The following is a 12,928-nucleotide window of genomic DNA, read 5'->3' as shown; positions in this document are numbered from 1 at the left end:
ACTGGCTGAATGCCGAAAGTGTCCAGCAATTTTGCGCGCCACCGCAAGCATCTCCTGCACACCCCTGTCACTCTTGAGGTAATGCTGCACCACCAAATTAATGGTGTGGGCAAAACATGGGACGTGCTGGAAATTGCCCATATTTAATGCCCGCACAATGTTACTGGCATTGTCTGACACCACAAATCCCCATGAGAGTCTAAGTGGGGTAAGCCACTGGGAGATAATTTCCCTCATTTTCTCTAATATGTTGTCAGCGTTGTGCCTCTTATTAAAGCCTGTAATGCACAATGTTGCCTGCCTTTGCATGAGCAGCCATTTTGTAGATGCTGCTACTGATGCAGCTGTTGCTGTTGCTGCGGAAGGGGATGCATCTACCCAGTGGGCTGTCACAGTCATATAGTCCTTCGTTTGCCCAGAACCACTTGTCCACATGTCCGTGGTTAAGTGGACAGTGGGTACAACCGCATTTTTAAGAGCACTGAGGACACTTGATCGTACTTCTCTGTACATTTTTGGTATCGCCTGCCTAGTGAAGTGGAATCTCGAGGGGATTTGGTACCGGGGACACAATACCTCCATCAACCCTCTAAATCCCACTCCACTGATGGCGGACACCGGGCGCACGTCTAACACCAACATTGCAGTTACAGCCGCAGTTATACGCTTTGCAATAGGGTGACTACTATCGTATTTTGTGGTCATGGCAAACGACTGTTGGATGGTCAATTGTTTTGTGAAAGACTTAGCGGTCTTACGACTTCCCCTCTGGGAAGATGACCGACTAACAGCAGCAACAGCAGCAGTGGCAGTAGTAGGCGTACCGCTGCAGGATTCCACGGATGAATCCCGTATTGAGGAGGACTCAGTCTGGCTGCTGACTTGGGCTGCAGGACTGAATCTGATGGAGATTGTGGAGGAAGTTGACGAGGAGGGTGTTGCTGGTGTGTATCCAACTGGACCACGGGATTTAGGTGTCCCTGTACCGATGAGGGTCCTAGCCCCAGTTCCTGAACTAACCACTGAACTATGAAGGTTATTCAGGTGACGTATAAGGGAGGATGTTCCTAGGTGGGCAAGATCCTTACCCCTGCTTATTTGAGCTTTACATAAGCTACATATGGCCATACATTGGTTGTCTGGATTTGGATAAAAATAACTCCAGACCGAAGAGGTGCATTTTTTGGTCTTCTGACCAGGCATGACGATGGGCTTTTTCATCCCATGGACATCAGCTGTTTCCCCCCCTGGTGCCTCATTTACAATAACCACATCACCATCCTCATCATCAAGTTCCTCCACAGCGCCAGCTACATCATCAATAGCCTCCTCCCGAGCCACCTCTTCCCGTACAGTGATGGGAAGGTCAGGCTTGACAACCACCAACACCCTTGGACTCGCCTTGGGGATTTGTGATAATTTCTCTTTAGAAGGCAGAGTTGTTTGCTGTTTTGTTGCTGACAGCATAACTCTCTTCAATTTTTTGTAGGGGGGGGAGGAGGAGGAGGGCTAAGATCCGTGGGTGAAGCTGAACCACTAGTCATGAACACGGGCCAGGGCCTAAGCCGTTCCTTGCCACTCCGTGTCGTAAATGGCATATTGGCAACTTTACGTTTCTCCTCAGATGATTTAAAGTTTCTCTTTTTGCTACTTTTTCTTAACTTGGGCTTTTTGGATTTTACATGCCCGGTACTACGAGATTGGGCATCGGGCTTGGAAGACGACGTTGATGGCATTTCATCGTCTATGTCATGACTAGTGGCAGCAGCTTCAGCATTAGGAGGAAGTGGGTCTTGATCTTTCCCTACTTTATCCTCCAAATTTTTGGTCTCCATTATATGTAGCACAAGATACTGCAGAATGTGTGAACTTGGTAATATTGCAGTACCAATGGACTTATACTGCTGGATTGGTTTTGCAAATTTGGTTATAATTATTATATATATTTTTTTTTTTTTAAATTTTTTATTTTTTTTTACTTTTTTTTAATTTTTAAAAAACTTGGGAATAGTGGGGAAAAAACTATGCCCTTAGAAGCACAGAGCACAGGACACAGCACCACTGGACTGAACAGGACACGGCACAGGACCCAGCAGCACTACGGAACTCAGCAGGACAGAGCACAGGACACAGCACCACTGGACTAATACTGCAGAATGTGTGAACTTGGTAATATTGCAGTACCAATGGACTTATACTGCTGGATTGGTTTTGCACATTTGGTTATAATTATATATATTTTTTTTAATTTCTAATTTTTTATTTTTTTTTACTTTTTTTTTATTTTTTAAAAACTTGGGAATAATGGGGAAATAACTATGCCCTTAGAAGCACAGAGCACAGGACACAGCACCACTGGACTGAACAGGACACAGCACAGGACCCAGCAGCACCACTGACCTCAGAAGGACAGAGCACAGCACACAGCACCACTGGACTGATACTGCAGAACACAGCACAGCACAGCACAGCACAGCACAGCACAGCACAGAACAGAACTAAACAGCACAGAACTAAACAGCACAGAACTAAACAGCACAGAACTAAACAGCACAGAACTAAACAGCACAGAGGACCACCTAACACACCCTCCCTCTACCCTGATCAATGCCCGAGTGAAGATGGCGGCGACTAGCGGGGAATTTATAGGATCCGAGTATCGCGAGATCCGACAACGGGATTATGAGTCAGAGCCTCAGTTTCACTTTTGAATTTGGCGCCAATACCCGGATCTGTCTCGGATCCGACTCGGATCCGCAACGTTCGGGTGGGCTCGGATTTCATAAATCCGAGTGCGCTCATCCCTACTTGTAACCAAATGAAAACATACTACATAAAAGCAATGTGTGTCAGTCCATGATGTGGTCAGCGGTCCTATGTATGTAAGTTACTTTACATTGTGAACTATTGTACACCATTTTCACTGAACTCTCACAGAGTGGCTTATGGCAAGATATCAGCACTAAATAGATGATTCAAATAATTAAATAGATTAATCACTAGTGTGAAAGACAATAAGTGAGCTGGTCCAGTCATCAGCCTGGATCAGTCACCCAGTCCTGGATCCTCCACTGCAGGAAGGAGGGGTGAATCTTGGCTGGCATAGATAAAGTATGGATTTTATATACCAAAATGGTGATGTTTTGGTAAAATTATAGCAGTCAAAATGTTAAAATTTTAATGGAGAAAAAATACCTTATAACAAACCTTACCCTTCAAATAGACAAAAAAGCTGCTTTAAGTATGTTTTGCTTACATCGCATATCAAATTATGTGCTTGTAATATATAATATTTGAATATTTGGTAACAAGAATTCAGCTGTCTGTAGCCTGAAAAAGCAAACAGAAATGTCTGAAAATGTCCATTTACAATGTCAGGTAATATAGTCCACTTGCTGGTCCTTGTCATAACCAGCAACAAAATAACTATTGCTCGTCACATTGAATTCATCAGGCAATATCAGGTAGTAGGATAATAATATGGGGCCTGATTCATTAAGGATCTTAATTTAAGAAACTTCTTATTTAAGTCTCCTGGACAAAACCATGTTACAATGCAAGGGGTGCAAATTAGTATTCTGTTTTGCACATAAGTTAAATACTGACTGTTTTTTCATGTAGCACACAAATACTTGATAGCTTATTTGTACACTGAAATGTAAAGTTGATATTTGTGTGCTACATGAAAAAAACAGACTTAACTTATGTGCAAAACAGAATACTAATTTGCACCCCTTGCATTGTAACATGGTTTTGTCCAGGAGACATAAATAAGAAGTTTCTTAAGTTACTATCAGCATTATGTTTCTTGCATTCTCAAACTTTCTATAACAACGTTTGATGAACAAACACTTTAAAAAAGAAAACCCATAACAGTCCAATCCAGAACGTGTCCTTTTAACGAGATGCTGTTATGTTGATGTGCGGTAGACTCCACTTGTCCACGATCTCACGAAACACCTCTGGATGCCACTTTGGTGAAGAGTCTACCCACTCAGAAAGTTGGCCTCCCAATTCTACACCTCTAGGATAAAAGCCGCCCTGATGCCCAAGGGTGTCTTTGGGCCCAATGAAAGATCCTGTGTGTTTCTCTTATGAATCCTTGTGCAGCCCTGGTGACTGACGTATGCCACCACCTTGGTATTGGCCAACTATGTCTTCACTGTCCTTCAGGAAATGTTCTGCCCTGACCAAATCACAGAACACTGCATGCAGTTCCAAAACCTTGATTGGAGGCTTGGATTCCTCCATGGTTCAAAAACCCTTGAAGCGGGCATGAAGACATACAGCTCCCCAACTGCAAAGGCTAGCATCCATCATCACCAATATCCATCACAGACTGAGAATGGGCAAAGTTTGCAGAAACTGTTTTTCTGCAGCCACCAAAGAAGCGACTGACACACCCTTGATGAAAGGTGAAACACCTGATTGAAAAGATTGAGAGCGGAATTCAAGCCGAAATTCTCTTGCATGGAACGAAGCAAAATGGACAGCCTCAAAAATCAATAACATCTTGACCAGAACCTTCATGCAGAAGTGTACAGAAGTCTGTCTGACAGCCATCAGAGGCCTTACCATCTTTAGTAAAGTCTGAATCTTGTCCGGTGGTAAGAGCATCCTCTGTTTGTGGGTGTTGAACAGAATACCCAAAAATATTGGTGGTAATATTTGAACATGAGGAAATAGACTTAAATATGAGTAAGATGTAAACTGTTTATAGTTATTGTTTTAATGGTAAAGCTATAGAATATAGGGTCTACAATAGGAAGATTTGAAATTGATGTCTTTACATTGTGATTACTATTAAGCGATTTTATTGGAAGTTAGCAAAGAGTTTATTGTGGGAGAGAATATCTGTGTTGTAAGCTTTGTTATTGAGCCACAGACCATGTGGTACAGCGTTTAAGAAGTGTACGTTTTTAAGTGATTGAATAGTAGTAGATATTATTAGATTTTGTTATTTAGGACATTCACTGGTTACATTGTATTTTGCCTTCGTGGCGCGTGCTCCCCCCCTCCTTCCCTGGCTGTGGGATATGTGTGGAGAAGACAATGTGTAAAGACTGGAAACTATGTTGTAAGGAGATTGCAAAAGACATGCTTTGTTATACAGATGGCTAGAAATAGATGTCTTTGGTTGTACAAAGTTTGTATTGAAAATAGTGAATGTTGCTGTTATGTTTGTGGACACCCCCCCTCCCCCCCTGTGAGACTAAAGGGAAATTAGTGGACAATGCTAGAAAACAATATATTTGTGGTTGACTTGCTAATGCTGGCTGTAATAAGTTAAGGGCCTTGCATTGTTAGGAAAATGGCCATCACAAAGCATGCGCGAGCAAAAGAAAAATGTTGTCCGGCGCTCAGAAACAAACAATATAAAAAAATCACTGTGTGTCAGCATAAAGGAGAATTTTGTGCACAATACAGCTATATTGAGTTTCAGCTCACCCGCCAGCGTCAAGGCATCTCCTGTAGGTAAGTCCCTAAGCTACTGATACAAATTTATATTCAGGGTGTCCGATTTTAAAACCTTCCCCTGAACCTCCATCTTATAAAGCATGCAGCACCTGGAGGGAGTGGTCAACTCCCAGAAAAACAAACTAGAAAATAGTGAAACAGAACAAGGCGCGGTTCTTTAAATTAATGAAATGTGTTCAAGTGAATAAAATAATTTCAGACGGCAGCCAAAGATAAAAGAGACCAATGTGCATGTGCAAACAAAAGAAAAATGTAACAAACCATGGTGTGCTGGTGGCTACGGAGCCAGTAAAATAAACAAATAAAGAAAAAATAAAAGATTAAATAAAGGAAAACAGGTTTTAAACAGCCCCAGTAATAAAAATAAAAAAACATGCCCTGCCACGTTGGGCATGCCCTTACGACCAGTCCCTACACTATACACCAAAGTTTCCAGGGGTCCCAGAATTGTCTAATCTGATGTTAAGGCTCTTTATTATTATTATTATTATCATCATTGTAGATTTGTAAGTGCCGTACAGTGGGAAAAACAGGACATACATAAAACAGGGGCTTAGATTGCATTCTAAGTGGAAGAGGGCACAGATGAAACAAGAGGAACGAGTGTGGCTTAGGGTGGAGATTGGGACTGTGAGGTTGTATTAGTGTGAATAGTATCATTAGGGATAAGGTAAGAGCTAAAAAAAGATGGGTTTTTAGAGACCTTTTAAAGATTTGAAGGCTGTGGGAAAACCTGATTGAGCGTGGTAAGGAATTCCATAAGTGGGGAGCAGCACGGGAGAAGTCCAGGCGCGAGTGAGAAGTGGTTACCAGAGATGAGACGAGGCACAGGTCAGAGGTAGACCTAATAGTGCGGGAGGGAGAGTATATTGATATGATATTTGAGATGTATGAAGGGGTGGTGTTGTTGAAGGCTTTGTAGGAAAGGGTGAGTAATTTGAATTGGATTCTGGAGGACACAGGGAGCCAATGTAGGGATGTGCAAAGTGGTGAAGCAAATGTGGAGCGGTGAGAAAGGAAGATCAGTCTTGCAGCAGTATTTAGGATGGATTGAAGTGTGGATATATGGTTGTTGGGAATGCCAGCTAGCAGGGTGTTGCAGTAGCCAAGATGGGAGATGATGAGAGAATGGATAAGAGTTTAGGTAGCATGTTGAGTAAGAAAAGGGCGTATTCTGTCAATGTTTTAAGATTGAATCGACAGGGCCAGGAGAGAGTCTGGATGTGAGGAATAAAGCAGAGGGCGGAGTCAAGTGTAACACCAAGGTAGCGGGCTTGGTAGACTGAAGAAATTGTGGTGTTATTGACCGTGAGGGAGATCTGAGCGGAGGTGGTGATTCTGGCAGGAGGGAAAATGATAAGCTCTGTTTTGGATATGTTGAGCTTTAGGTAGCGTTGGGACATCCATGTGGAGATAGCTGAAAGACTGTTGGGTTACACGAGATAGTACAGAATGGGAGAGGTCCGAGGAAGATATATAGATTTGGGCATCAACAGCATAGAGGTGGTACTGGAGGCCAAATGAGCGAATTAGTGCCCCAATAGAGGTGGTGTACAATGTAAAAATTAAATGGCCAAGAACAGAGCCTTGTGGGACCCCAACAGATAGTAGTAATGGAGGGGAGGGTGTGCCAGAGGTAGAAAGACTGGTACGATAGGAAGTGAACCAAGAAATAACTGTGTCACGAACTGTGTCCTTCTCCTCTTTCACAGAAAGGGTGCCGCCTTTCACTTTGGCGTTGTGATTGTGGCAATGGAGGCATGTGAGGGAAAGGCCAGTGGTGGCATGTGAGATAGTGGATTGCGGGTAGGATATGTGTGAGGAATAAAATATGAACATGTGTCATAGGAAATGTCAGAGAAAAGCTGGTGAGTGTCAGGGTATTGACAGTTAAGGAGGGGCTGTGTGGGAAAGAGACTTCTCCCACACAGGCCCTCCTCTGCCCACATACTTTACTCATGAATGCCCCCTCTCCCACGCGCTTTACTCACGGATGCCCTCTCCGCCCACACGCTTTACTCAAGCATGTCCCCTCTGCCCACACGCTTTACTCAGGCATGCCCCCTCTGCCCACATGCTTTGCTCACGCATGCCCCCTCTGCCCACACGCTTTACTCACGCATGCCCCCTCCTCCCACGCACTTTACTCACGCATGCCCCCTCTGCACACACACTTTACGCAAACTTGCCCCCTCTGCTCACACGCTTTACTCACACAAATGCCTTCTCTGCCCACAGGCTTTAATTAAATATGTACCCTCTACCCACATGCCACATCTGCCCACATAATTTACTCACACATGTACATTATACTAAGCAGCTTTACACACAAACACACACATGCCCCCTCCCATCACCCCTTCTTCTTACCTTTTTCTCCAACAGTGACTTCCAGCTACACAGGGACAAGAAGACATCCAGCTGCAGCTCCTGCACTGTGTACCAAGTGGCTGCAGCAGCCACATGACCTGGTGATGTCACAGTGACGTCAGACGGTACAGTAGCAGCTTGGATCTAGCTAGTGCTGCTCTGCAGAGGTTGCGCGGTGAGTGAAGCGGAGAATTCGCTTCCATCTTCGGCCTGTTGTGGTGTACGGGTGATTTGTTGTCCCCGGGGTCACCTCGGTGTTCCTCGGTGCGCTGACTGCTCTGTGTCTCCCACAGGTCCCTGGAAGCAGCGCTGCAGCATGGTGAGTGTTCCGGGGCTCCAGTCCAGGCCTTTTATGTTTGTTGCATGAAGTGAGAAGCTGGAACATGATACAGAAGCCTTGTTGTGTATATGTTCTGTCACTCTGTTCCCTGCTGCTGGGTCTTGTAATTCTACAACAAATGGGCAGTTACGTTGTCTCCATCTGTCTGCAGGCCTGTCTACCTCTGACATCCGTTCTATGACCATGCTCATGGCTTAAAAATGTCTCTTCCTTTCTTGTAGCCTCGTAAAATTGAAGAGATCAAAGACTTCTTGCTGACAGCCAGGAGAAAGGATGCAAAATGTAAGTTATGAAAGCGTATTGTTCAATAAATGGCTGGTAAAGAACAGGCCTTCTGAATGTTAGGAAGCACCAGTCTGCCCCACCTGGCTATCCAAAGTTATGATGATGATGATGATGATGATGATGCTGCGTCTTCTCCACTGCCCACAAGAAATGTGAAATGCAATAGGGACCATGCTTGCTCTGGAAGCTGCTGTTATATGTAGATGTGTATGTATTCATGAGAGACAGATATACTGTGTGTACATAATGGGCCCCAATGGTCTAGTAATAGTTTGGGGGTTTTTTTGTTTTGTTTTTTAAATGTTGGAGTGTATAGAGCACCTCACTGTTTTGGAGCTCTTATGATGGATGTAGTGAGTACTGTCTATGGCCAGCATCCTATGCTGTGTTATAAAAACTGAGCAAATAGATTTTCCTGCTGGTCTGTCCAAATTGGACAGCGTCACCAAGGTGATGGAGAATGTCAGGTTGTAGACAGAGGGTTCACAATGTCCAATCTCATGAAGGAGTTTCTGAGTAGTAGAACTATTAGAGTGTATATAGGAGCAGTTATACTTTTACCTTTTGGGTTACCTCTTGTGTTAAAATGTTTTATTAGCTCTTAAGTATCACTCTGATTCATGAATTTTACAGCACTTTGTCACCTTGAGTGTAAATTTAACATATCCTGCATCACCTGTAACTGAGGAGTTATGTCTCTAGTGTAGCAAAAGAAGAGTGTCTTTTTAAACAGCACTGTTTACTTAGAGTTGGTAATTGTTGACATGAGTTGATCACTTAAAAGCAATGCATGGTTCCTGGGCATTGATGACATGTATATGTAATGAGTTTGTTACCCTGCAGTGTTTTAGTGGTATGCCATTTTTACATACTAGAACTGTCTACATGGGATTCTTTTGTCTGCAAACCATGTTTAACTCCTTAATAGCTGGTTATACTATTTTGTTTTCATATTAATAGCCACTCATGATGGAAGAATATAAGTATGTCTTCTTTTGTCATTGGTGATTTCCACACTATTGCTGCCCCTAGTAAAGCATTATTTGGTATATTTGAGTACTAGTTTACGTGCATCTTACTGCAACACTAAAATTGTACATAAAGGTTTGCGGAAATCTGATCATGGTGAGCCAGTCTAATGATATAGTTGACCCATAGGTTGAGTGTAGATTCGGAGATGAGGCCTGGAAAAAATGTTATTGCCTTAATATGTGGTATGCATATGGGGTATAATACTTTATTGGACTATTGTTCTATATTGAATATGTATTCATCAAGTGGTCACTTGTGCACACACGGAGATGCTGGGGTAAAAAAGATGAACCGATAACTGCAAAACGTGCTGCACCTCATAGCAACCAATCATATATTTTTCTAGTAGTTTAGAAAATGAAAGTATCTGATTACTGTGAGGTACGTTTGCCCGTTACCTGTGTACCAGACTTCATAAAAGTCCCCCTTAATGTTCTGCAGAAGTCTAGCCTCTGGCTTCATATGTACAGGATCTAAATCAAAGTCCAGGTGGTAATGTGGATATGTTGCCTATAGATTTAGAATTAGATTTTAGCTGTTATTTTGTAGAATGTACTACATAAATGATAGCTAGAATCTGATTGGTTGCTATAGGCAACTTCTCCACTTTTTCAAACCCACAGCTTGATAAATTTACTCCCAGGTGTCTGGCAAAAAATGTATGAGGGGCACCTAACACTGTCATGTTAGCAGATGACCTCCTACCGGAACAGTGTCCTACCTTAACTGAATTTTGATTATTCAAAATGTTTGCTTGTGGGCAACAGTGTCAGATTATCTGACTTAATGTGTGTTGTGTAGTATTTGAATGGCGTGCATATTTATACCCTTGCTTCACCACAGCTGTCAAGATTAAGAAGAACAAGGATAATGTCAAGTTTAAGGTGCGCTGCAGCAAGTACCTGTACACTTTAGTCATCACAGACAAAGAGAAGGCAGAAAAGCTGAAACAGTCTCTTCCCCCTGGTAAGTGAGACTTTACAAAAATTGTGTATATATATTTATGTGCATACACTATATAACATCACATACTTATATCTATTTTAATTCAAAAGTATTTCCCAAAATTGTCACTGTCCTAAATCTTCAATCTTGCATGCAAGCTACTTTCTGTACTTATAAACCTACATTTGCTAAATCCAGTTAACAAAAATTCTTTCTTCTGTAGAAGTAGTAAATTTCCACTCTACTAGTTAAAAAAAAACAAAACCCCCACACAAGCACAATGTTAAAGAGTTACACTAATTGGTTAACATGTTATATATTTGATTGCTTATTACGTCAATGGACTGTTCTTGCGCTTTTACTCTTTTTATGTACTGTTTATGATATGGTTTTGAAAACAAAAAGTTAAAAAATATTTGGATTATTGCTGTGATCTATAGTGGGATCCACCTCCTCTACGCTTTCTCTATCCATTAAACTACCACAAGGCTCTATGATCTTTATCTTTACAATTTCTCTTTGTGAAAACTATTAAGCTCCTTTGGCTTTCAGTATCTCCTCTATGCACATGACACATTAACATGTTCTCTCTGGACCTTTCACCACCTGTATTGGCCTGTGTTACTGAATGACTTCCTGCTATTTCATCTTGTATGTCGTCTCTGCATTTGTCAAAAACAAAGAGTTAGGGGTATATTTACTAAACTGCAGGTTTGAAAGAGTGGAGATGTTGCCTATAGCAACCAATCAGATTCTAGCTATCATTTATTTAGTACATTCTACAAAATGATAGCTAAAATCTTATTGGTTGCTATAGGCAACATCTCCACTCTTTCAAACCCGCAGTTTAGTAAATCTAGCCCTTAATCTTTCCACCAGCCAAAAGAAGATGCTTACCTGACATCTCTACTTCTGTTGACAAGACTACAAAAAGCCTTACACCCTGAAGCACATTGTCATCCTTTACTCAAAACTGTCCTTTGTTCCCCACATGCAATCTGTATCCCAATCCTGTCGCATAAGAATCCTCTCCAGAATACACACATTTCACACAAGATGCAAAAAAAAGTACCCCTATCATAGGGGTATATTTACTAAGCTGCGGGTTTGAAAAAATGGAGATGTTGCCTATAGCAACCAATCAAATTCTAGCTGCCATTTTGTAGAATGCAGTAAATAATTGAAAGCTAGAATCTGGTTGCTATAGGCAACATCTCCACTTTTTAAAACCTTCAGTTTAGTAAATATACCCCCTAATCTCCTGTATTGCTATTCAATTTTGAATGCAGTGGCTAGACTCGTTTTCTGATTTACAATTTGTGTTTAGCACTATATATATGGGGTTTTTCGTATTGTTTTTTTTTTTTAAAGCTGTAAATTGTTGCACTTCTGTACAGGAACACGTATTGAAGCTGTTCCATTGATAACTGATGTCGTTATGGTATTCAGCTCTTTTACAAGATGTTTGTTTTTATTTAAATCATTTTAAAAGACCGTAATTCGTTACTATGAACATCTCCTCATTTTCTGCAGCTATGGAACAATTTTCATAAAATTTCAGAATGTTTTGTTCATACCCCATTAAGAAATGTAGTTTTAATCTTAACTTATACACATTGTAAGGACACCATTTATAGGTATAACACATCTGGGGGTAAATGTATCAATATGCGGGTTCTTCAACACCCGCGTGTTCAGCCTCTTCCGCGATTAAATTTCAAGCGGCGCTGCATTGTAAAGGGAAGTTAACCCTTTACAATGCAGCGCCGCTTGAAATTTAATCGCGGAAGAGGCTGAACACGCGGGTGTTGAAGAACCCGCATATTGATACATATACCCCCTGGTACTTAACCCAAATCCGTTTTTGGTCTAAATAGTCCTTGTTTTCTCTTTCACAGGTCTATCTGTCAAAGAACTGAAGTGAATATCCTCTCTAGTCCTTTGTACAATAATAATAAATAAATAAATAAAACATTAAAATTTGAGTTGGTTGTCCATTTTATGATGTGTCATAAGGCTTGCTGTCCTCAACGTTTCTTAATCAGATGTGACGAGCGGTCTTTCCAAACTGGTTTTGTAAGCAAAATATTAAGTATATACAGAGGTAAATGATACAAAATTTTTAAAAATGTTTATATTGTTATAATTCTTTTGCGTGGTGAAGCATAGAAATGCATATGTTGAAGTAGCCGGACAATGAAGCCAAAATTACGTTTCACTCTTAACAAACCTATAGCAAACAGACTGGGGGAAAATATACGTGAAACTATATTTGCACAACTGAGGTAAGGACCAGATTTTAATGATTAGACAATAGGAGTAAAGGGGGACATGGGAGGGAGGAAGGGTACAGGACTAGTAGGAAGCAAGACCTTGTCATGCACAATTAAGGGATTGATAAAATGCCTGCTTTTGTCAGGGAATGGATAGTACAAGAATACAGGTGCCAGAAGACAGAGCTTGTGTGTAGGGAAATGT

The 12,928-nt window shown here is 41.6% G+C and overlaps 1 protein-coding gene across 2 annotated transcripts; it reads left to right on the top strand.

Annotated features, from left to right (window-relative positions):
* Nucleotides 1-7,925: 7,925 nt before the first annotated feature.
* On the top strand, nucleotides 7,926-12,430 carry RPL38 (ribosomal protein L38). 2 transcript variants are annotated; one of them, XM_075216837.1, is made up of 5 exons: nucleotides 7,926-8,023; nucleotides 8,142-8,167; nucleotides 8,410-8,470; nucleotides 10,349-10,471; nucleotides 12,349-12,430. In XM_075216837.1, the coding sequence occupies exons 2-5, from the start codon at nucleotides 8,165-8,167 to the stop codon at nucleotides 12,372-12,374; spliced, it is 213 nt and encodes a 70-aa protein (XP_075072938.1). In that variant the 5' UTR covers nucleotides 7,926-8,023; nucleotides 8,142-8,164; the 3' UTR covers nucleotides 12,375-12,430. The 2 variants fall into 2 exon arrangements, with proteins under 2 accessions (XP_075072938.1, XP_075072939.1); XM_075216838.1 differs by lacking the exon at nucleotides 7,926-8,023 and having other exon boundaries at nucleotides 8,030-8,167.
* Nucleotides 12,431-12,928: the final 498 nt, after the last annotated feature.

Source organism: Mixophyes fleayi, chromosome 6 (genome assembly GCF_038048845.1).
Source record: "Mixophyes fleayi isolate aMixFle1 chromosome 6, aMixFle1.hap1, whole genome shotgun sequence".
NCBI lineage: Eukaryota > Metazoa > Chordata > Amphibia > Anura > Limnodynastidae > Mixophyes > Mixophyes fleayi.
The sequence above is the reverse complement of the archived record's forward strand: the minus strand, read 5'-3'. Positions and strand labels throughout refer to the sequence as shown.

What these genes read in the sequence shown, in the direction of transcription:
- RPL38 (XM_075216837.1), top strand. An exon ending in CAGGAGAAAGGATGCAAAAT is followed by an intron (nt 8,471 to 10,348) that starts GTAAGTTATGAA and finishes GCTTCACCACAG; the next exon opens with CTGTCAAGATTAAGAAGAAC. An exon ending in GAAACAGTCTCTTCCCCCTG is followed by an intron (nt 10,472 to 12,348) that starts GTAAGTGAGACT and finishes TCTCTTTCACAG; the next exon opens with GTCTATCTGTCAAAGAACTG.